Below are 26,037 nucleotides of genomic sequence, written 5' to 3'. Positions count from 1 at the left end.
TAATTATGTATTTTATACCGTTGTTATTGTATTCTTATGTTATAAAATTGTAATTGACACCAGGTCATCAAATTAAGTAACTTGTAAGTTACATTTCACTGCACACGTTTCTATTGGTCATAGTATATGGACAATATGTGAGGAGTAGGGACTGTTAGTGTTTGCACGTGTGTTAATAATTCAGCAAGGGACTGGATAACAGCATTGCTTGTTCTAAGGACAATTCCAAAAACTTTGTGAGTGCACAAGTGGTGGTTATGGACTTGCTATATTATCCGCAAGACTCTTCGATGGTGATTGTGCACCTGCACAGTCGCAACAGATGGCTGCTGGCCATCTCTACAAGGACTACAGTGGGTCTGCATCTTTGATGATCCATCAATACCATTATTTCTACAAGGACTGCAGTGGGTCTGCGCCTCTCGTGGCCCACTGATACCGTAATCTCTACCAGGACTGCAGTGGGTCTGTTCTGTGGTGACCTACCTACCACTAGTCTTCAAAACTTCGACTGACTCCGCTGTGGGTTTACTCTGTTGTGGCCCATTACTTGTCTGCATTTCAAGAGTCAGAACTGTCTTTCCGTTGGAAGGACACGACTTCTTCAAGACTGCATGGAAATCCACTACGTCTGTGTGCATTGTCTTTTACTGCTCAGACTTTGAGAAAAACACGGCAATTTTAGTGTGATCCACGATCAGGACTGTCTTTATGGACTGTGAGAAAAAATTTTAGCTTTTGACCAACATTGTATCAATAAGTGTGTGCATTTGATTTCTTAGTTATTGTAATTATGAAAAATTTTTTCAAATCTGTATTGGGCACTGCCCAACCCAATTTGTAAAATTTTTTGTGGGGAGCATGGGGGCTATGTAAGTAGGCTGTTTAGGTTTTTTTATTGGTAACGCCACCTCAGTATGAAAATCTCCGGCTGTGCCGTGTGCAGTCTGTGGCTGCTTTGCATTGTTGTAATACTCAACCATTGTAGTGTTAGGCAGCTGGCTGTGAACAGCGCATAGCGCTGGGCAGTTGGAGGTGAGCCACCAGCAGTGGCGGAGTTTTGTAATTTGTCATGATATCAAGGTAAATACATTGTTGGTTCTCTATTAATATCTTTTATTTGCTAACTATCCCTATGAGTAGTTAGTGCCTTCCATAGTTCGAATCTTTTATTTAGCTGGCAGTAGTGGCGCTCGCTGTATTGCAGTAGCTTGAGCAGCGAAGATTTTTGTGAGGTAAGTGATTTGTGAAAGAGATAGTTTAATGTTAGTCAGGGCCATTCTCTTGTAGAGAATTTTGAAAGTCAGATTGCGTTGCGCTAACAAAATATTGTGTGTTGAAAGTCAGATTGCGTTGCGCTAAAAAATATTGTGTGTCAGTTTAAGCACAGTCATGTATAAATTATTCAAAGGGGAAGTTTCAGTATGTCCACATAAACATAAATGAGGTGCGAGAGCGCTAATCATATCGTAGAAAGTATGAAACTATCACTTAGGCGTCTTGGCAGTTTCGTATTTCCTTCAGCAAATGCGCTGCTTTCGTGTCGTGTGACTTTCATACTTTTCAATTGGCTGAGGACAGCCATATCTGAAGACAGAGAACCACCACGAACGGAACTGGGGGTGGGAGCAAACTGCAGAAACAACGGATATGCTACTGGGACTCCCACATTCCATTAGTATGGCTAATATACCCATCCTACTAATTTCCATGCACACAAAGGGAATCATTGTGGATAATAGACACAGTGACTATAGACTCACAAATAACACAAAATAATTCGAATAAATAACAAAATATAACAGAAAATTTTTTTTGTGTTTCAAGGTGTTTCGAACCGTTACTATAAATTTACGATGCTTTCCGTTCACCATTACACTATCAGTGATATGTCAAACAGATTGCTTGCAATTATACCTACATCAAATTTATGTGACTAATAACTGTCACTCTACGCCTTTTTTTATTTAAAATGTTGTAGTCTTACTTGCGTTTCTTAATAGGATTTCTGTACATGAACAGAGAAGTGTATGTTATAAAAAAAAGTGTAATTTAACTGAATGATTTTCACATATTTATTATTTTGAATGTGAATAGTATGCGTTGTTTTATTGTTTGGTTAGTGTTTATAAAGCAGATGTTACGCCATTTCGGAATAGGACAGTCAGCTAGAAACGAAGCTTTATTTTCGGATATCTTAAGCTTCATGCTATTGCTTATCGAAAGATTTCGACACTCTTGAAAGTGTTTCATGAAGTGGTATGTTGTGTTTCAGTACCTGTGCCGAGCCCGAATCTCGTCCGACACAGAGCGGAATGAAACATCACTGTTTCGATACAATTAGTCCGTTCCAGGCACAGGTGGACTGAAACAGTCTTATTTTGAAACAACGATACAGTTTCTGTGTCTGGCTCGAGATCCGAGACAGGGGCGGAATGAAACACCACTGTTTCGAAACAGTGAACCATAGCCGTTCCGAAACACTGAAACAGTTCCAGGTATCGATACACTGTATCGAAACATAGAAACAGTGGCCAAGTCTACTAGACACGTCTAGGTGTTGCAGTGAGGTGTCTGGAAGGCAACCAGAGAGTGCAACTGGAAAGGGTTCTGGCGGGCGTTATGTAACTGCAGTGAATTTACATCTACATCAACATCTACATCGGATAGCCCTGCTCAATAGTATCCGGACAATACTACACAGAGCTGACAAGTCATGAAATAGCGACATGCTCATGTACAGCTGATGCTAGTATCAAATGGCTCTGAGCAGTATGCGACTTAACTTCTGCGGTCATCAGTCGCCTAGAACTAATTAAACCTAACTAACCTAAGGACATCACACACATCCATGCCCGAGGCAGGATTCGAACCTGCGACCGCAGCGGTCGCTCGGCTCCAGACTGCAGCGCCTTGAACCGCACGGCCACACCGGCCGGCCGATGATAGTATCGCGTACACAAAGTTGAAGAAGGCAGTCCAGTGACAATGCTGTCTCTTGTACTCGCGTGATTTATGTGAAAAGGCTTCCGACGTGTTCATTGCCGAACGACTGTGACATCTGGTTTGGCTGGACTGAGTGGATCAGGTCGTGGTAAGGGGCCAAGGCCAATTACACACACAACTTTATTGCTCAAACCAATGCACAGTTTTCTCTTTCACACAACAACGATCAATTCACGGCTGAGGGCCCAAGTAACTTCTCTGGACCGACCGGCAGCAGGCGGCACAACTGGTTGCCATTGTTTGCAATGTGAGGCGTGCTGAACGCGGCGGCAGCTTCGTCAGCAGCCGTATACCAGCTTCGGCGTCAGACCCACCGCACACCCGGTCAGGGACCAGTAGAGCCGCTGCCGCCGAACCGCATAGCGACCGGAGACTGCTTCTGCTGGCCGAATGTACCCACATTTGTGCCTGGTAAACATTTTGGTGGAGGTATATTAGACTCCTTTGCGGCTGTTTTCTTCCCCATAGGCGATTTCTGAAATATACCGTTATCAGACTCTTTTCCGTAAGCGCCGACATCAACGCTAATGAATTTACAATTTGCGTCCACAATAACCAGCAGAACAATTGAACATAAATCTTTGTAATTAAAATACAGAGATCCACTTTTCTCTGGTGCGCTTATGCGTAACATGTTTTCCATCTATAGCGCCTACACAATTAAGCCAAAATTGTTCTTCAACACGTCTGAAATCTGATTCAGTAGAAGGTGGCATCAACATGGGCAGCAGCCTTATTCTTAATATCTTCAAAACATTTTTAACAACTGTTCATATGAAAGATGGTGATATACGATAGGAAAATGATAAAGACTGGTAACTTTCGCCTGTGGCCAAGAATCTGAAACAAACGAAAACATACAGCTAATATAATTTCCATTTACACGTGATGACTGTAAGAAGAAGTGGAAATTTTTAAGGGACCGTTACCAGAGGTTCAAGAAGAAAAGCAAATTAGGAACGGGCTCTGCTGCCTCAAAAAATTCAAAAACAAAAAGTCACAAACAGCTATCGTTCCTTGACAGTGTTGCACAACACAGATCTGGAGGAACAAATATTACATTGACAACATCACAGACAACAATACAGGAAAACCAAGAAGACAGTGGAGATCGAACTCGTCAACTGGACCTTTCGGCATCACAGGAAGAAGATTCGGCAGAAAGACATACAATAGGAAATAGTGGTGAAACATCTGTGGTGACAAACGACGAACGTTATGTGCCAGCACGGAAAAGAAAACGCAGTAAAGTTGGTAGTAATGATGATACAATATTACAAATGTGGAAGAAAGGGACGAAATTAGGCAAAATTTACTAGAAACGTATATGGAACACAAAGATGATGATATTGACTTATTTTTTCCGTCACATCAGCACAGTTGTAAGAAGTTTACCTCCAGTTTATAAGGCAGAAGCCAAAAGAAAAATTAGTATGATCGTTTCCGATTATGAAATAATGGCTGCACAGTGCAACACACATCAGCCAAGTGATAACAGCAGCCCTTCAGCCTCCACAACTCTCTCACAAAGTCTTTGAACTGCAGCACAATCTAATAATGTATAACATTTTGTGGACTTACCTCAGCGTCCGCGGTGGCCGTGCGGTTCTAGGCGCTGCAGTCCGGAACCGCATGACTGCTACGCTCGCAGGTTCGAATCCTGCCTCGGGCATGGATGTGTGTGATGTCCGTAGGTTAGTTAGGTTTACGTAGTTCTGTTCTAGGGGACTGATGACCTAAGATGTTAAGTCCCACAGTGCTCAGAGACATGTAACTTACCTCAGCGTCAAATATAATTTTTCTTCCGCACTTATTGCGTTTCTTAGGCACTGTGGCATTATGTCATCTTTAATAAAACTGAGCACGAAATTAAACTGTCTTTTATTTAAACGACAGTAGCTCCTGAAGATATTTTCATCATCTAACAAATGTCTTTTTATCAGTGCTGTGTAACTACCTTCTGCAGTTCTACTTTTATACACTCCTGGAAATGGAAAAAAAACACATTGACACCGGTGTGTCAGACCCACCATACTTGCTCCGGACACTGCGAGAGGGCTGTACAAGCAATGATCACAAGCACGGCACAGCGGACACACCAGGAACCGCGGTGTTGGCCGTCGAATGGCGCTAGCTGCGCAGCATTTGTGCACCGCTGCCGTCAGTGTCAGTCAGTTTGCCGTGGCATACGGAGCTCCATCGCAGTCTTTAACACTGGTAGCATGCCGCGACAGCGTGGACGTGAACCGTATGTGCAGTTGACGGACTTTGAGCGAGGGCGTATAGTGGGCATGCGGGAGGCCGGGTGGACGTACCGCCGAATTGCTCAACACGTGGGGCGTGAGGTCTCCACAGTACATCGATGTTGTCGCCAGTGGTCGGCGGAAGGTGCACGTGCCCGTCGACCTGGGAACGGACCGCAGCGACGCACGGATGCACGCCAAGACCGTAGGATCCTACGCAGTGCCGTAGGGGACCGCACCGCCACTTCCCAGCAAATTAGGGACACTGTTGCTCCTGGGGTATCGGCGAGGACCATTCGCAACCGTCTCCATGAAGCTGGGCTACGGTCCCGCACACCGTTAGGCCGTCTTCCGCTCACGCCCCAACATCGTGCAGCCCGCCTCCAGTGGCGTCGCGACAGGCGTGAATGGAGGGACGAATGGAGACGTGTCGTCTTCAGCGATGAGAGTCGCTTCTGCCTTGGTGCCAATGATGGTCGTATGCGTGTTTGGCGCCGTGCAGGTGAGCGCCACAATCAGGACTGCATACGACCGAGGCACACAGGGCCAACACCCGGCATCATGGTGTGGGGAGCGATCTCCTACACTGGCCGTACACCACTGGTGATCGTCGAGGGGACACTGAATAGTGCACGGTACACCCAAACCGTCATCGAACCCATCGTTCTACCATTCCTAGACCGACAAGGGAACTTGCTGTTCCAACAGGACAATGCACGTCCGCATGTATCCCGTGCCACCCAACGTGCTCTAGAAGGTGTAAGTTAACTACCCTGGCCAGCAAGATCTCCGGATCTGTCCCCCATTGAGCATGTTTGGGACTGGATGAAGCGTCGTCTCACGCGGTCTGCACGTCCAGCACGAACGCTGGTCCAACTGAGGCGCCAGGTGGAAATGGCATGGCAAGCCGTTCCACAGGACTACATCCAGCATCTCTACGATCGTCTCCATGGGAGAATAGCAGCCTGCATTGCTGCGAAAGGTGGATATACACTGTACTAGTGCCGACATTGTGCATGCTCTGTTGCCTGTGTCTATGTGCCTGTGGTTCTGTCAGTGTGATTATGTGATGTATCTGACCCCAGGAATGTGTCAATAAAGTTTCCCCTTCCTGGGACAATGAATTCACGGTGTTCTTATTTCAATTTCCAGGAGTGTATAAAGACATTACTAGCTTTCATCTTTTCCTGGAATGCAACAATAAAATGTCAGAGTCTTCCTCTCCCAACAACAGCGCAATAACAGCGGTGGCGTTAACAGACATCCCGCGTCGCGCAGTTGTTCCCGGCAATTGCATAGCTCGCCTGTCGCCGCGTCCCGCAACGCACCGACTGCAGGCGGCAGCGTTGCCATCTGTCTTCTGCAGCCGCGGTCGGTCGCTGTCGCCGTGTTCGGAATCGCACCTTAAATGAATGTTTTTAAAACACCAGGATTTAGAGTAGTTGCTCAAGGCATTACTTCAGCAAAATTACACTATCTTCTCGGCTAAAGGCCGCAATAATATTTCAGATCAGCTACGGAAATTCTTTAAAAGCCAAGCATTTACAAATTCCGGCTAGAGGCCATATTAAGGAAAATTCAAGTTATTTCTTCGGCTGAAAGCCCAATAAAAAAAGTTTCTTTACATGATAAAAAGAGGCTTTAAAGATAAGCCTTCACACAGTACAACAGAAAAAATCTTAAGAAAACTTTAAGTATCTTGTCGGCTGAAGGCCCAAACAAGTACTCACGAATAATTGAAGACAACCTTAAGATAAACGTTTACAGAACACGGCTGAAGGCCGTTTGAAGAATTCAAGCTAATTAAAAAGAAACCTTAAAGACTAGGACTTACATATTAAAGCCACAGGTTCTGAAACAAACGCAGCTGAAAGCCTAAATACAGAGCAACAAGAATTTTAAATGAAACGTGGCTGAAGGCCTAATCTTAAAGCTGTTATAAAACAGGCAATATTAATACACGGCTGAAGGCCTGGCATAGTACGTGGGACTATATAAAATGACAATCACAAACAACAAACAGTGGTGCTCAGAAGTGTTCCAAGGGTCAGCCTGGGGAGGAAACTCTAACCACAGTTTAGGTGAGACAGCCAAGCGTTACACTAAACAGTCGATTTGCAGCACGACGTACGGACGGCTGACAAACCATCCAACCTCCTAACCAGTTCCCTTCCACCCGACCAACAGCACGACAACCAAAGGTATCAGCGAAGATGAGGATCGTGGCAGGATTATACAGGATGATTCAAAAATAATACCACAACTTTAGGAATTTAAAACTCTGCAACGACAAAAGGCAGAGCTAAGCACTATCTGTCGGCGAATTAAGGGAGCTATAAAGTTTCATTTAGTTGTACATTTGTTCGCTTGAGGCGCTGTTGACTAGGCGTCAGCGTCAGTTGATGCTAAGATGGCGACCGCTCAACAGAAAGCTTTTTGTGTTATTGAGTACGGCAGAAGTGAATCGACGACAGTTGTTCCACACTAACGGGAAAGTCAACCGTCACAATGTCTGTATATGGGGCACTGAGAATCCGCTGGAAACAACTCAGTATGAACGTGACTCGCCTAAGGTGAACGTTTTCTGTGCCATTTCAGCCAATAAAGTTTTTGGTCCCTTTTTCTTCGAAGGTGCTACTGTAACTGGACTACAGTATCTGGAGATGTTAGAGAATTGGCTGTTCCCTCAGCTCGAACAAGAAGCACAACAATTCATATTTCAGCAGGATGGAGCGCCACCACATTGGCACTTATCTGTCCGTAACTACCTGAACGTCAACTATCCGAGGCGATGGATCGGCCGCCAGGCAGCCCGTGACAGAGCACTGGCCTCCAAGAAGCCCTGATCTTACCCCCTGCGATTTTTTCTTATGGGGGTATGTTAAGGATATGGTGTTTCGGCCACCTCTCCCAGCCACCATTGATGATTTGAAACGAGAAATAACAGCAGCTATCCAAACTGTTACGCCTGATATGCTACAGAGAGTGTGGAACGAGTTGGAGTATCGGGTTGATATTGCTCGAGTGTCTGGAGGGGGCCATATTGAACATCTCTGAACTTGTTTTTGAGTGAAAAAAACCTTTTTAAATACTCTTTGTAATGATGTATAACAGAAGGTTATATTATGTTTCTTTCATTAAATACACATTTTTAAAGTTGTGGTATTCCTTTTGAATCACCCTGTATCTTAATAACTGTCGTATAAACACAGTCAAGGCATAATAAACGCTCAAAGAGAAAAACAGAACAACGCCAAGCTGTCGAACTACACGCCCTGCCGGACAGCATCAACACGGCGAGGAAAACACACTGCCGCAAAACTACGCTAACGACCAGAGCAGGTAAATGGAACGTTAACGGCCACAAGGAAGAAGATACCGCTTGTGCACTTCACTAATAAATTATAATCATTTCAAAGGTTAAACACCATACAGGGAGACGGCTGCAAAATGTGCCGACTCCAACACACCATCACATTGCTGCTTGCGGGGACCGCACAGGATGCAACAACCAGCAATCAGTGAGGAGATGTCACAATGGTTGAGCTTTCGTTACAGTTCACTGATTATTGAACTCCAGTATGCAGTTGCAGTTGGTGACAAATTTGGCAGTTCTCGCAGCTAGTGCCACACAACTCCGACTGCGCGTGTGCTGCCAGCGGTCCCGGCCTGATCAGACGTCACAGAGTATTCCTCGCTGCTCCGCCGCAACCGACCAACTGCCACACACCCGGAAACGGTCAAAAGATCAAATACAAGTCAGCCGATGAGACGACCAACCAACGGTCGTTCCCGCTCCAGTCTTCTTCAGTCGGACAGTCCATTGTGTCGCCAGCGGTAGGCAAGTACTGGCTGTCCGCACCTCCCTGGCGCTCCATGCCCGATGCTCCTTCGTCCCCGACCGCTGCTCTGTCCCCAACTGCTGCTCCGTGCCCAGCTGACTTCCAGACAAACGACGACCCGTAAATACTATCGGTCGTTCCAAGGATAGTACGACAGAGCGCTTATCGATAAGCGCTGCTGCTGCCACTCACGGGCAGGTAAGGGAGAAAGTTAGTGACGCCAGTAAATGGAATAAGAAAACGAGGCGGCAGTACGGTAAGAGAAGATGACAAACAATAAACGGAATAACATGAGCTGCGCACGGCTCAGACTGGACTTACCATGAACTCGGTATGGTAACTGGACCCTATACTCACGGGACATTCTATTTCGGAAATCGGTAAGTATTGAATATTAAGATATCTACAGTGTCAAGAGTGTACTGAGAATTTCAGGCATTTCAACACGGACCACGCAGTGACCGGCGGGCATCGCCAGCTGAGGCGCTTGCGTGGAGTTGACACTGCGTGAAATAACCGCAGATATCAATGTGTGACATACGACGAACGTTTCCATTCGGACACTGCTGAGAAATTCGGCCTTAATGGGCTATGGCAGCGGACGACGAAGCGAATGACTGTGCTAACAGCATGACACCGCCTGCAGCACTCTGCCTTGGCTCGTGACATATCTGTTGGACCCTGGACGACTGGAAAACTCTGGCTTGGTCAGATGAGTCCCTTTTTCAGTTGATAGGATCTGACGGTAGGTTTCGAATGTGGCGCAGACAGCCTGTAGCCATGGACCCAAGTAGTCAACAAGTCACTGTGCAAACTGATGGTAGCTCCATAATGGCGTGGGTTGTGTTTATATGGAATAGATTGAGTCCTCTGATCCAGCTGAACCGATCACCGACTGGAAACGGTTATCTTTGGCTAACTGGAGACCATCTGCAGCTATTCATGAGTTTATGTTCCCAAGTAACGATGACATGGCACCAGATCAACAGTCATTCGTGACTGATTTACAGAACATTCCAGACAATTCGGGAGAGTGAATGTCTACATCTAGATCTACACTGAAACTTACTGGCAGAATAAAGCTGTAGAGCAGACCGAGGCTCGAACTCTGGAACTTTGCCTTTCGTGCACCAGTGATCAACCGACAGAGCTACCCAAGCACGACTCTCGACCCATCCCTACAGCTTAACTTCCACCCATTCCTCTTCTCTTACTTTCCAAACTTCACACGGCGTTAAGCCATGTCCCCGCAATATCCTTTCTTCTAGAATGCAAGTCCAAATGGTTCAAATGGCTCTGAGCACTATGGGACTGAACATCTGAGGTCATCAGTCCCCTAGAACTTAGAACTACTTAAACCTATCCTAAGGACATCACACACATCCATTCCCGAGTCAGGATTAGAACTTGCGACCGTAGCTGTCGCGCGGTTCCTGACTGAAGCGCCTAGAACCGCTCGGCCACAGCGGCCGGCCAGAGAGCAAGTCCTGGAAGTTTCGTAGGAGAGCTTCTGTGAGTATGGGAAGGTAGCAGATGAGGAACTGTCGGATTGAAGCTGTGGGGACTGGTCGACAGAAGTGCTTCGGTAGCCCCGTCGGTAGAGTGCTGTGGAAGGCAAACATCGCACGTTCGACTCACATATTGACACACAGTTTTAATCTGCCAGAAAGTTTCATACCAGCATAGACTACGATGCAGATTGAAAATTTCATTCTGGGTACATCTACTCTGCTTCAAAGTAATTGAACAGCTCTATGTAATGTGTAACTTCTGATCCTTAGATGTGACAAGAGGCAGACGGTCGACATGCAAGGTGGTAGAAAGTAGTAACAAAAGAATGGAACACTCATCAGACCTCAGTGACTTCGGATCCTTGTTAGCCATTGGATGTCACGTTGGTTACAAGTCCATCACAGAATTTCACTCCCTCTAAAGCCGCCCAAGTCGACTGTTGACGATATCATTGTGAAATGGAAACACGAAGGAACCGTCACAACTAATCAAGACCAGAGAGACCTCATGAACTGACAGACAAGGACAATCGAGAATAGCAGAGTTTAGCTGTAAACAAATTCGCATTGACAAAGCAGTGTATCGAGCACATTTGACCATTAAGGAGCTCAGAAAGAAGAAATGAAGAAAAACTTGGAGAAATATCAAGAGGATGATATACAGTTTGGTGAAAGGTGCTTCTTAGTGACAAAAAGTAAAAAAAAAGGTTATACTAAGTGAGTTACTGACTTTTGACACTTTAGAAGCCGTTCCTGAAAATTTTCATTTTCTGCAGCATTTTTCCGTAAATCTCAGAAACCACTACGAGTAGAGTATTCAAATTTTCAGAGAGTAATAACGTACATATCCTGAGTGTACTGAACTAAAAGAAGAACATAATTCTATGTATAATTAAAATTATTTTGGATAACGAACAAAAAAGTACACAACGTTTTGACCGTGTAGTTAAAAAATTGTATTTCCGAAAGCATTGGCCGAAATGCAATTATTGTAGTTCAGTAGACTCAGAACATACAGTTTAATGTCCTGTAAAAGTTTCATGTCGATGGCTTCAGTGGTTCCTGAAATACAGCGCAGCCAAGTCACTAAATTTAACATTGTCGGGGTAGGGCGTACAGCTCCCTTTAAAAATGCACAAGAATTGCGACACTGAAATGGTATGCATCAGAATTACTTTCTTTATCTCTTCTATTAATTCAGCTTGGTAAGAGTACCAGACTGATGAAAAATACTCAAGAACCTTTTGGAAACCACATATTTCATGGCTAAATTAAATTTCGCTAAGATTCTCCCAATGAATCTCAGTCTGACATTTTTTCTTACGTCGTCATCCCATTTTAGGTCGCTGCGGACGGTTACTTCCAGGTATTTCCTGTGAGTTGCCACCTACAGTGTAATCGAACAGCCGTGGGTCTCTTAATCTACACTCCTGGAAATTGGAATAAGAACACCGTGAATTCATTGTCCCAGGAAGGGGAAACTTTATTGACACATTCCTGGGGTCAGATACATCACATGATCACACTGACAGAACCACAGGCACATAGACACAGGCAACAGAGCATGCACAATGTCGGCACTAGTACAGTGTATATCCACCTTTCGCAGCAATGCAGGCTGCTATTCTCCCATGGAGACGATCGTAGAGATGCTGGATGTAGTCCTGTGGAACGGCTTGCCATGCCATTTCCACCTGGCGCCTCAGTTGGACCAGCGTTCGTGCTGGACGTGCAGACCGCGTGAGACGACGCTTCATCCAGTCCCAAACATGCTCAATGGGGGACAGATCCGGAGATCTTGCTGGCCAGGGTAGTTGACTTACACCTTCTAGAGCACGTTGGGTGGCACGGGATACATGCGGACGTGCATTGTCCTGTTGGAACAGCAAGTTCCCTTGCCGGTCTAGGAATGGTAGAACGATGGGTTCGATGACGGTTTGGATGTACCGTGCACTATTCAGTGTCCCCTCGACGATCACCAGTGGTGTACGGCCAGTGCAGGAGATCGCTCCCCACACCATGATGCCGGGTGTTGGCCCTGTGTGCCTCGGTCGTATGCAGTCCTGATTGTGGCGCTCACCTGCACGGCGCCAAACACGCATACGACCATCATTGGCACCAAGGCAGAAGCGACTCTCATCGCTGAAGACGACACGTCTCCATTCGTCCCTCCATTCACGCCTGTCGCGACACCACTGGAGGCGGGCTGCACGATGTTGGGGCGTGAGCGGAAGACGGCCTAACGGTGTGCGGGACCGTAGCCCAGCTTCATGGAGACGGTTGCGAATGGTCCTCGCCGATACCCCAGGAGCAACAGTGTCCCTAATTTGCTGGGAAGTGGCGGTGCGGTCCCCTACGGCACTGCGTAGGATCCTACGGTCTTGGCGTGCATCCGTGCGTCGCTGCGGTCCGGTCCCAGGTCGACGGGCACGTGCACCTTCCGCCGACCACTGGCGACAACATCGATGTACTGTGGAGACCTCACGCCCCACGTGTTGAGCAATTCGGCGGTACGTCCACCCGGCCTCCCGCATGCCCACTATACGCCCTCGCTCAAAGTCCGTCAACTGCACATACGGTTCACGTCCACGCTGTCGCGGCATGCTACCAGTGTTAAAGACTGCGATGGAGCTCCGTATGCCACGGCAAACTGGCTGACACTGACGGCGGCGGTGCACAAATGCTGCGCAGCTAGCGCCATTCGACGGCCAACACCGCGGTTCCTGGTGTGTCCGCTGTGCCGTGCGTGTGATCATTGCTTGTACAGCCCTCTCGCAGTGTCCGGAGCAAATATGGTGGGTCTGACACACCGGTGTCAATGTGTTTTTTTTCCATTTCCCGGAGTGTATTTATGTGATATGCATTACTAAGAGTCACTGCTCTATTGTCGATCCTCTGCAACTCTTCCTGCATCTCGCTTTAGGATTTTAGAGTTGCAACATTCCTTTAGACAGCAGCATTGTCAGTGAAAAGCCTCACGGAGTCTCCAGCGTTACATACAGGGTGAAGAAAAAATGGCAGGCGCACTTGGAGGTCAGCATGCAGATTGAAGACAAAAGTTTATCTACCTGAATCAGATTGATTCCATTCTGAAAACACATGAGTGAAAACGAGGAGCTGACAACACTTTCACATCGTGCAGCGTATCGAAATGTACCACAAATGACCCTACCAGTCGTCGCAGGTTATTGAGCACACTACTGGGACGTCAAACTCACATCCACAATGGAGCTGTGGTTCAGACCCTCACCAGGTTCCTTTTTCTATTTTTTTTTACACTTCCGTTCCATATTTCTCGTCGTTTTTAAGCAGAACGTCATTTTGTCATACGACAATAGTCTATCACATGTCAGTGGGTACCATTAAACTTAATGTTCGTGTCTACAAACCGCGCTGTGCACAGTCATAACTGGTCCTATCAAGTTCGCGTAGAGAGGCTTCCGATGGAGTACACAAACGATGAATACGTCTATATGCTTTCGGTGCTGGATGCATCCAACAAGCAACAGGCTGCTGCTGCTTATGCATCTGCTGCAGGGCACCCTCAAACACGCCAGACTGATGAGAATGTTTTCCGTCGCCTGCAGCAACGCCTTCGGGAAACCGGTAATCTTCGTCCAGAAGTAACGGAAAGAGGTCGTTCAAGTACTAGACGTACTCCACAAGCAGAGGACGCGATTCTTGAAACCATTCACCGGTCAGTTCGGCGAAGTACACATGATATTTCACGACAGTGCCCGCCAGCTTAACTGAGTGCTAACGTGTTTGTCTACCTTACAGCGAATCCGAGTTCGATTCTCGGTCGGGTTGGACATTTTTTCCACTCGTGGACTGCGTGTTGTTCCTTCTCATCTCCTTTCATCATTATCGACACGCAAGTTGCCCAATGTGGCGTCACTTGAAATAATTGTTGCAACCCGGAGACCGAACTTCCCCGGCTGGGGCATCCCAGCCAGCAATGTCACACGACCATTTCTCTCTTTTTTTGTTGCTTGCTAGATCCAGATGTCCAAAAGAATACTTGTTACAGTGTTTCCAATGACGAACTGCACGTTAATTCAACACCATTGGCCCTAAGACCTTATTCGACGAGTGAATGGTTTTTGAAACAAATGGAAGATGACGAACGTTTTATAAATAACTTGATATTGGCTGACGAAGGTATTTTCAACCTCCACAACGACCATTATTTGTCACAACACAAGCCACGTGTTACCCATGAACTGTGCTTTCAGGTATGCTTTGCCGTAAACCTGTGGGCTGGAATAGTGAGAGGAGTTCTTTTGAGCCCTTACCTATTGCCAGAAATGATGAAAGCACCACAGTATCGTACGCTTCTTTACAATGCTTTACCTGACGCGTTAGAAAGCGTTCCAATTGGTGTTTTGAGGCAGCTATGGCTTCAGCATTGTGGTGTTCCACCACACTTCGTAACGAATTTGCTTAGTTATTTAAATGAAACGTTTCCAGGGAAATGGGTTGGTCGTGAAGGTCCAGTGTTCTACCCTCCACGTCTCTCCGACCTTAATCCAATAGATGGCTCTGAGCACTATGCGACTTAACTTCTGAGGTCATCAGTCGCCTAGAACTTAGAACTACTTAAACCTAACTAACCTAAGGACATCACACACATCCATGCCCGAGGCAGGATTCGAACCTGCGACCGTAGCGGTCGTTCGGCTCCAGACTGTAGCGCCTAGAACCGCACGGCCACTCAGGCCGGCTAATCCAATAGATTTTTATTTGAGGGGGGGGGGGGGCACTTAAAGCAGCAAGGCTATAGTACTCCACCCTTGGATGAAGACCTAATAGCTCGCGTGCATGACGCTTTGGGAGTGATGGATGCAGTTGTGTTTCGTAGGGTCCAACAAAATATGATCTAAAAAGTGGAGACGTGTTTGTAAATGCAAGTTGGTCGCTTTGGACATCTTCTCTAAAGTAAGCATTGCTCATACATGTTCGTACCGGCTCTGTGAAGACAAGCGTGGACGTGAAACGTACTGAATGGAATTATTGTGCGTAGCATATGTGCAATCTAGTGTAGCCTACCAACTGTGTTCTTTGTACGTAATTGGACACATACAGTATTACTGTATCCACTGTATTTTCTGTTGTCTTTATTTGTGTTATGGATGAAACAAAGTGCACATTTACGCCTGTTAGAAGTTCATGTTATGTTTTAATGTTTAAATAAAGGTAACAGTAATAGAAATACCCAAGATACCGCATTGTGGAGATGTAAATTGGATAGAATTTTCTGCTTTGACTGGAAAAAGAAGGAAAAAAATGTTTAGCGCGAACGAGATTCAAACATAAGCGAGTGTACGTAGCTGTTCCCCACGGCTCTGCCTCGTCGCACTTGTTTTTTGCGGTTGTTCGTTCTATTTGTTCGGGGCGGTCGTCCCATGACGCTTGTTCAAGTTCATCGTCGTTCCATTAACTCAGTTTTTTGTTGCAGAGGGCGGCTAACCCTCTGGCCGAATACGCTGAGAAACTGTGCCGGCACGCACTGAGCGAATAGGCCGCGCTGCACACAGTTACAGCACTGCCAGAGCTTCGATTTTTTAAATCGCATTTCTGTTAAACCTACTGGCGGGACTAGAGATACTTTCGTCTCGAATTTCGATGAGGAATCTTATGCCGACCCCCAAGGGCAGCGTTTTTTCTTCATCCTGCATGAGGGGCAATCAAACGAAAATTAGACAGATGGGAAACAATAATAAAACTTTTATTGTTTCGACTGTTAATACATTTATCCCAGCGTGAGACGAGGCTATCAGTGACTACATGGAAAAATATTTGAGGCGGTCAATGAAACCATGATTGTACCCAGGGATGCACCGCTTCATACGAAGCTAATTGGAGGCCACGGATGTGTTTCTGCAGGGCTACAGAAATATGGAAACAGCGGAGGAAGGGACTGGGACTGCGCGGAGATCGTGTAAGGGCTTCCCACTAAAATGTCTGGAGTGCTGTCGAAACAACCCTGGCAATAGTACGGTGACGTAAGATTTAGTACGAGCCGGAGGTCTGTTGAAGACCGGAACTGATTCATTCACAGCTCGTCGCTACGTAGGGAAATGGTGTGGTTTTTGAGAAACTTGAAACATTCTGGTTCCCTTCGCCTTAACGTCCGTGGACCACGTCCTCCAGATTTTAGCAACATGTAGAATCCTGCTACGCTACGCAACCGCCACCTTACTACACTCCTCAGTTCGTCCTGCCACCTGGTACAATCACAGTAAGCGACATTTGCAGAATCAGCAACGAGAAAATGCACTGACCTGAGCACTCTCGGTTGGGGACACCTTCAATGAACAGTTGTAGTAAAGAACAAATAACCTAACAGCAAAAAAATGAAGGCCTTGAGATATATTTCTGTTATCCGTGTATGTTATTATCACAATCATTTAAAAATACTGATTTACAACAATATATTTCCTCACTTATAATCTACGGAAAATTTGGCACGTGTGCTATGTTTGAATGAAATTATGACAATCTCCCGATGGAAATGAGCGTACGGCATTGTGCCCCGGGAGTCCCCAATTCAAGGAAGTTTGGCCGCCGACGACAAGTACTAATTGCATTTGACGCCACATTGGGCGACTTGCGCGTAAGAGATGGGGATGAAGTGATGATGAGAACAACACAACACCCAGTCCCTGAGCGGAGAAAATCTCCCGCCCCAGCCAGGAATCGAACCCGGGCCCCTTGGCGTGGCATTCCGCCGCGGTGACCGTTCAGCTAATGGGGGCGGACACAATCTCCAGATGGACAAAACGGATGAGCTATAAAATATGGAGCTGCTGGACAAATTTCTGAATATAGATATATACTTCAATATTTACCCTTGTCCCGTATCTAAGAAAATGCCAGTTCACACGATACATGCAGGGTGCATCAATAAGTGATTACCCTCTAATACTCTGTTTCCTCTCTTCAAAGCTCAAACGAACATACGTTAGTCTCATGTCACAGACGCAGTGGTTAATACAATGAACTCGCATTCGAGATTACGACGGTTCAGAACCCCGTCCGGCGGTCCACATTTGGGTTTTCTGCGATTTCGCTTCGTCACTCCAGGAAAATGCGGGGATGGTTCCTTTCAAAAGGCACGGCCGCTATCCTTCCTTCATCCTTCCCCCATCCCTCCATAATCCAAGTTTTTACTCCGTCTCTGATGACCTCACTGTCGACGGGACATTAAACACTTATCTTCCTTCTTCCTGTCGGTGATTGCGTATGATAGCCATATCGTTGATTCTACTTCCAAATTCTGAAAAAAACTGTAAACTGAACGATTACAGCGTCAACAAATAATAAGTCAAAGAGGCGACTCTGCCGCTAGATTTTACCAATGTTTCTTTATTATTTTATTATGAATTATGCTTCGTTATTAAAGTGTAATCTGGTTAGCTCTGAACTTGCGGTATGCTTTTACAGGAATGAACTATTACAGAAATAATCTACTTTTATGAAACCGGCTGGTTTTCTTATGTATTCACATATCACATATTTAAAAAAGAAGTGACTAAAAAGATTTTTTGTGAGTCCTCAGTCCTCTGACTGGTTTGATGCGACCTGTGCGAATCTCTTCATCTCAGAGTAGCGCTTGCAACCTACGTCCTCAATTATTTGCTGGATGTACTCTAATTTCTGTCTTCCTCTACGGCTTTTACCCTGCATAGGTCACTTTGATGCCATGGTGCCATGTAACTTATTACATGACGTTTCACAGGTATCCTACCATCCTGTCACTTTTTGTTGTCAATGTTTTCCACATATTCCTTTCCTCGACGATTGAGCAGAGGAATTCTTCAACAGTCAACATAACTTTCAACATTTTGCTGTAACATCACATCTCAAATGCTGCGATTCTCTTGTTTCTCGGTTTCACACGTTACGTGGATGACTGGAATTCGAGTGTAGGAAAAGGGAGAGAAGGAAACGTAGTAGGTGAATATGGATTGGGGCTAAGGAATGAAAGAGGAAGCCGCCTGGTAGAATTTTTCACAGAGCACAACTTAATCATAGCTAACACTAGGTTTAAGAATCATGATAGAAGGTTGTATACATGGAAGAACCCTGGAGATACTAAAAGGTATCAGAGATTTAGGAACCAGGTTTTAAATTGTAAGACATTTCCAGGGGCAGATGTGGACTCTGACCACAATCTATTGGTTATGACCTGTAGATTAAAACTGAAGAAACTGCAAAAAGGTGGGAATTTAAGGAGATGGGACCTGGATAAACTGAAAGAACCAGAGGTTATACAGAGTTTCAGGGAGAGCATAAGGTAACAATTGACAGGAATGGGGGAAAGAAATACAGTAGAAGAAGAATGGGTAGCTCTGAGGGATGAAGTAGTGAAGGCAGCAGAGGATCAAGTAGGTAAAAAGACGAGGGCTAGTAGAAATCCTTGGGTAACAGAAGAAATATTGAATTTAATTGATGAAAGGAGAAAATATAAAAATGCAGTAAATGAAGCAGGTAAAATGGAATACAAACGTCTCAAAAATGAGATCGACAGGAAGTGCAAAATGGCTAAGCAGGGATGGCTAGAGGACAAATGTAAGGATATAGAAGCTTATCTCACTAGGGGTAAGATAGATACTGCCTATAGGAAAATTAAAGAGACATTTGGAGAAAGGAGGACCACTTGCATGAATATCAAGAGCTTTGATGGAAACCCAGTTCTAAGCAAAGAAGGGAAAGCTGAAAGGTGGAAGGAGTATATAGAGGGTCTATACAAGGGCGATGTACTTGAGGACAATATTATGGAAATGGAAGAGGATATAGATGAAGATGAAATGGGAGATACGATACTGCGTGAAGAGTTTGACAGAGCACTGAAAGACGTGAGTCGAAACAAGGCTCCCGGAGTAGACAACATTCCATTGGAACTACTGACGGCCTTGGGAGAGCCAGTCCTGACAAAGCTCTACCATCTGGTGAGCAAGATGTATGAAACAGGCGAAATACCCTCAGACTTCAAGAAGAATATAATAATTCCAATCCCAAAGAAAGCAGGTGTTGACAGATGTGAGAATTACCGAACAATCAGTTTAATAAGCCACAGCTGCAAAATACTAACATGAATTCTGTACAGACGAATGGAAAAACTAGTAGAAGCCAACCTCGGGGAAGATCAGTTTGGATTCCGTAGAAATACTGGAACACGTGAGGCAATACTGACCTTACGACTTATCTTAGAAGAAAGATTAAGGAAAGGCAAACCTACGTTTCTAGCATTTGTAGACTTAGAGAAAGCTTTTGACAATGTTGACTGGAATACTCTCTTTCAAATTCTAAAGGTGGCAGGGGTAAAATACAGGGAGCGAAAGGCTATTTACAATTTGTACAGAAACCAGATGGCAGTTATAAGAGTCGAGGGACATGAAAGGGTAGCAGTGGTTGGGAAGGGAGTGAGACAGGGTTGTAGCCTCTCCCCGATGTTATTCAATCTGTATATTGAGCAAGCAGTAAAGGAAACAAAAGACAAATTCGGAGTAGGTATTAAAATCCATGGAGAAGAAATAAAAACTTTGAGGTTCGCCGATGACATTGTAATTCTGTCAGAGACAGCAAAGGACTTGGAAGAGCAGTTGAACGGAATGAATGGTGTCTTGAAGGGAGGATATAAGATGAACATCAACAAAAGCAAAACGAGGATAATGGAATGTAGTCGAATTAAGTCGGGTGATGTTGAGGGTATTAGATTAGGAAATGAGACACTTAAAGTAGTAAAGGAGTTTTACTATTTGGGGAGCAAAATAACTGATGATGGTCGAAGTAGAGAGGATATAAAATGTAGACTGGCAATGGCAAGGAAAGCATTTCTGAAGAAGACAAATTTGTTAACATCGAGTATAGATTTAAGTGTCAGGAAGTCATTTCTGAAAGTATTTGTATGGAGTGTAGCCATGTATGGAAGTGAAACATGGACGGTAAATAGTTTGGACAGGAAGAGAATAGAAGCTTTCGAAATGTGGTGCTACAGAAGAATGCTGAAGATTAGATGGGTAGATCACGTAACTAATGAGGAGGTACTGAATAGGATTGGGGAGAGGAGGAGTTTGTGGCACAACTTGACCAGAAGAAGGGATCGGTTGGTAGGACATGTTCTGAGGCATCAAGGGATCACCAATTTAGTATTGGAGGGCAGCGTGGAGGGTAAAAATCGTAGGGGGAGACCAAAAGATGAATACACTAAGCAGATTCAGAAGGATGTAGGTTGCAGTAGGTACTGGGAGATGAAGAAGCTTGCACAGGATAGAGTAGCATGGAGAGCTGCATCAAACCAGTCTCAGGACTGAAGACCACAACCACAACACGTTACGTAATAGCTATTTCAATACCCTTTATGTGACGTAATGTACGTATCGCCTTATAATGACAGTCGTATTGTACTAGAGTGTCAGTGAATGAAGACAGTCAAATATCCGAGAGGTTTTCAAATGATATTCGCTTTATCAAACTGTTCGTTGAAGACGAATCTGCGCTATTGTATTTGGCTACTAACGTAAATATTTTATTCAGGATTGTTGTCCTCGTTGTTGGGAGTTCAGTATTTATATTGAAGGCAATCGAAATTGGGTTGAAATTAATTAAAGTTTTACTCTTGTCTTCTTGTCGTTACTTTCTACTAGGAAAGCAATGTGCGATCAGGCTCTCAGTCTTTGCTGTTGCCTTAACTTTAGACTCAAAAACTGTAGAGGAAGACAGAGATTGGAATACGTCAAGCAAATAATTGAGGACGTAGGTTGCAAGTGCTACTCTGAGTTGAAGAGGTTACCACAGGAAAGGAATTCGTGGCGGGCCGCATCAAACCAGTCAGTAGACTGAAAAAAAAAAAAAACTTTTTGGGTCGTAATTTGTTGGTGACTAATAAATAAAGCTTTAAAAGAATCAGTTGTTTCAGTGCTTCGTCACAATATTTATGTGTCGCCTAACGCTAGGGCACACAAACGTGTCCGTCTACTGCAATGACCAAAATATTCGGAGAGCGATATATTCAAAGAGATTAAAATACCTAGAGAGTGATATAGTCAAAGATATTAAATTTCATAGAGTGATGTACGTCCCTATACGTCTGCAGTGTTTGAGGCAAATTGAACTGCCATGTTTTCTGGAGTAAAAGGTATCAGCCAGTATGCAGCAGCGACGGATACTGACGCACGTCGACATTCAGTAGTCAATAGTTATTTAAATCAGAGAATTGTTTTCAAAAGGCAACTAGATAAAATTTTGTTGGGCTGTGGATTCTAGCTGATAGCTTTTATCTCAGAAAACATGGCAGTTCAATTAGCCTCAACATGGCGGACGTATAGCCACTCTATGAAATTTGGATATACTATTGTTGAGGAATCTACATATGTTAAAACCTAAGCAAGAATTAAAAAGTAATAAGAAAATAAAAAATAAAAAAGAATGGCAAACGAGGCATTTTAAACACTTAAAAATTACTAACATCACAGCTGTTGAAAATTGCTCCGGTATTGTCATTTCTTTATCTTTACCGTATATCTGAAATGGCTGAGAGAAAAGGAAGGAAGACTAGAATTTAACATTCCGTCGACGGCTTGGATTACGAAAGAATAAGGAAGGAAACAGACGCCACTTTTTGAAAGGAACCATCCCGGCATTTGCCTGACGTGACTTAGTAAAATCAAGGGAAACCTAAATCCGGATACTGCACGGGGATTTGAACCGTCGTCCTCGAGAATGCGAGTCCAGTTTGCTCACCACTGTCTCATGTCGCTCAGTTACCACCAGGAGGCGTTACAATAGCTTGTACAGTATACAGGGTGGTCCATTGATAGTGACCGGGCCAAATATCTCAAGAAATAAGCATCAAACGAAAAAACTACAAAGAACGAAACTTGTCTAGCTTGAAGGGGAAAACCAGATGGCGCTATGGTTGGCCCGCTAGATGGCACTGCCATAAATCAAACGGATATCAACTGCTTTTTAAAAAATAGAAACCCCCATTTTTTATTACATATTCACGTAGTACGTAAAGACATATGAATGTTTTAGTTGGACCACTTTTTTCGCTATGTGATAGGTGGTCCTGTAATAGTCACAAGCGTGTAAGTACGTGGTATCACGTAACATTCCGCCAGTGCGGACGGTACTTGCTTCGTGATACATTACCCGTGTTAAAATGGACCGTTTACCAATTGCGACAAAAGGTCGACATCGTGTTGATGTATAGCTATTTTGATCAAAATGCCCAACAGGCGTGTGCTGTGTATGCTGCTCGGTATCCTGGACGACATCATCCAAGTGTCCGGACCGTTCGCCGTATAGTTACTTTATTTAAGGAAACAGGAACTGTTCAGCCACATGTGAAACGTCAACCACGACCTGCAACAAATGATGATGCCTAAGTAGGTGCCTTAGCTGCTGTCGCGGCTAATCCGCACATCAGTAGCAGACGAATTGCTCGAGAATCGAGAATCTCAAAAACGTCGGAGTTGAGAATGCTACATCAACATCGATTGCACCCGTACCATATTTCTATGCACCAGGAATTGCATGGCGACGACTTTGAACGTGGTGTAAGTTCTTCGACTGGGGAGAAGAGAAATTACGGGACGATGACAGATTTTTTGCAGGCGTTCTATTTGGCGATGAAGCGTCATTCACCAACAGCGGTAACGTAAACCGGCATAATATGCACTATTGGGCAACGGAAAATCTACGATGGCTGCGACAAGTGGAACATCAACGACCTTGGCGGGTTAATGTACGGTGCGGCATTATGGGAGGAAGGATAATTGGCCCCCCATTCTATCGATGGCAATCTAAATGGTGCAATGTATGCTGATTTCCTACGTAATGTTCTACCGATGTTACTACAAGATGTTTCACTGCATAACAGAATGGCGATGTACTTCCAACATGATGGATGTCCGACACATAGCTCGCGTGCGGTTGAAGTGGTATTGAATAGCATATTTCATGACAGGTGGACTGGTCCTCGAAGCACCGTAGTATGGCCCGCACGTTCACCGGATCTGACGTCCCCGGATTTCTTTCTGTGGGGAAAGTTGAAGGATATTGGCAATCGTGATCCACTGACAACGCCTGACAACATGCGTCAGCGCATTGTCAATCCATGTGCGAACATTACGGAAGGCAAACTACATGCTGCTGAGAGGAATGTCGTTACACGTATTGCCAAATGCATTGAGGTTGACGGACATCATTTTGAGCATTTATTGCATTAATGTGGTATTTACAGGTAATCACGCTGTAACAGCATGCGTTCTCAGAAATGGTAAGTTGACAAAGGTACATGTATCACATTGGAACAACCGAAATAGTATGCTCAAACGTATCTACGTTCTGTATTTTAAGTTAAAAAACCTACCTGCTACCAACTGTTCGTCTAAAATTGTGAGCCATATGTTTGTGACTATAACAGCGCCACCTATCACAAAGCGAGAAAAATGGGCCAATTAAAACATTCATATTTCTTTACGTACTACACGAATATGTAATAAAAATGGGGGTTCCTATTTAAAAAAACGCAGTTGATATCCGTTTGACCTATGGCAGCGCCATCTAGCGGGCCAACCATAGCGCCATCTGGTTTCCCCCTTCAAGCTAGACAAGTTTCGTTCTTTGTACTTTTTCGTTTGACACTTATTTCGTGAGATATTTGGCCCAGTCACGATCAATGGACCACCCTGTATGTGGATGAGAATTTCATTATTCCGTAATATTAAATGTATTTTAAATATCTTATACTTAAAACGTTTGTAAAGACTGTTTCTTTCTTCTTCTTTGGTTTTAGGTCTGAAATCGGCTGATGCCTTTGAAAACTGGCCATGTAAGGAATGTAGTAAATGACTGATTTTGACAAATGTAGCTGTGACGATTGAAATGGCATAATTCGCAAGGTGCAGAAGTGTTTTTGTCATTACTACATTGCAGCAACAATTTTTCGACCACTATGTGTTTCCTCTGGAGGCGCGCCCGCCGCGCCAGATTTCCGCGGCTGTGCTGCGCAGTTTCTGTGAGGCGTTTCTCTTTTCAATTTCAGCGCTGACAGACGGCCCGCGGTTCGTGGAGCCCATACAGAATGTGACGGCCGCGCTGGGCAGGGATGCGTCGCTCTCCTGCGTCGTCGACAATCTGGGCGAGTTCAAGGTCAGTGACGCGGCCATCTGCTGATTTCACTGCGCACAGTTTGAGAGGAACTTTTTTTGAAGCTGCGATGGATGGCGAAATGAAAACCACAGTGAAAATCCGGTGAAGCTTTGCGCAGGTTTGTTGCGCAGTCTCCCGAGTATGCCCGTGTATTGCATCAAGTTGCACTTTTCTGTAATGAGCTCAGAGTGAGCCCATAAAAACGCCGAGAACAGGTTCATCCAAGAATTGCGCCCGGCGGGCGCGCCCGCGCCCCGAGGGCGCAAGACAGTGTAGTTCAGCGCTTCGTCCGCGATCGTGTGTCGCTAGTGTCGGCGTTGGTGCGAAAGAGAGAGAGAGAGAGAGAGAGAGAGAGAGAGAGAGAGAGAGAGCTGCAGAGCGAGTGAGACCGCACAGCACTACTCTCCGCTGGACTGTCCAGCGGTCAGATCTAACGTAAACTAAATATTCTATTTTAGAATTAATTTTATGTAAGGAATATAGAGTCTCATTCTTAGTGTTAGTAGTTACAAGTAAGTATTTTTTGTTATACTTCATGCTACAATTTTTTGTGTCCCTTTTCAGAGTTTAGAAATCGGATCCTTAGTTTGCTGTTTTGTACATAAAAATTTTAACTGGCCAAGTTTGAAAACTTATTAAAATAGAATTAAGGTTATAAAGCTCTTTAATTCTTACAGTCAACATTGTTAAAGAAGACAATTAACATTTTACACGTTTTTCTTTTTCGAGGAAACGATTTTTTTCTAGGCTTGGTATAATCCGTGAGACTGCTAACCTCAAAGAATTAGTCAAATATTTATCGCCAAGGAATGAACGGTTCTTAGTTTTAGCAAGCTTTAAAAGAGAGAAAAAGCGCTCACAAATATACGTGGAACGAAACATTGAGAGAACTTTGGCCGCGTGCTTGTGCAAAAGAGGATATTTCTCTCGTGGAAGACAGCTGTAAAAGTGATCCAAAGTTTTACACATAATAAAGGGGTCCTTCAGGCGGATATGGCACTGTAGGTAAATCAGCTCTAGTTGAAGCACTTGTGAGACGTCCTCAGCCCGAAGGGTAAACGGGCGAACAAATATATCTATCGGCTGGCGTTCGGGCGGTCCGGCCACTGCAGCAATATACGAATTCGCCCGAGGCGCTGGCCGCAGGCGATCGCGGGCGCTAGCGCCCCAGGGGCACAGTTTGCACGAGCCTGGCCTAGAGCATAGTGTCTTTCGCCGAACATGAAGTTCCGCGCATGGGTTTCACCTGATTGTATGCAGCCCGCATAACGT

At 44.9% G+C, this 26,037-nt stretch overlaps 1 protein-coding gene across 1 annotated transcript in view; it reads left to right on the top strand.

Moving 5' to 3' along the window:
- The window catches only part of LOC126217633 (lachesin-like), a gene marked incomplete at its 5' end in the record, with an annotated part of 728,482 nt that overhangs the window by 412,821 nt on the left and 289,624 nt on the right, over positions 1–26,037 (top strand). Inside the window, one exon of the mRNA XM_049942194.1 lies at positions 24,659–24,765. Coding sequence (XP_049798151.1) covers positions 24,659–24,765 — 107 coding nt within the window. The remainder of the gene's footprint in view (positions 1–24,658; positions 24,766–26,037) is intronic.

Source organism: Schistocerca nitens, chromosome 1 (assembly GCF_023898315.1).
Source record: "Schistocerca nitens isolate TAMUIC-IGC-003100 chromosome 1, iqSchNite1.1, whole genome shotgun sequence".
NCBI classification, from domain to species: Eukaryota; Metazoa; Arthropoda; class Insecta; order Orthoptera; family Acrididae; genus Schistocerca; species Schistocerca nitens.
Note: the sequence above shows the minus strand (reverse complement) of the source record. Positions and strands in the feature narration are given on the sequence as shown.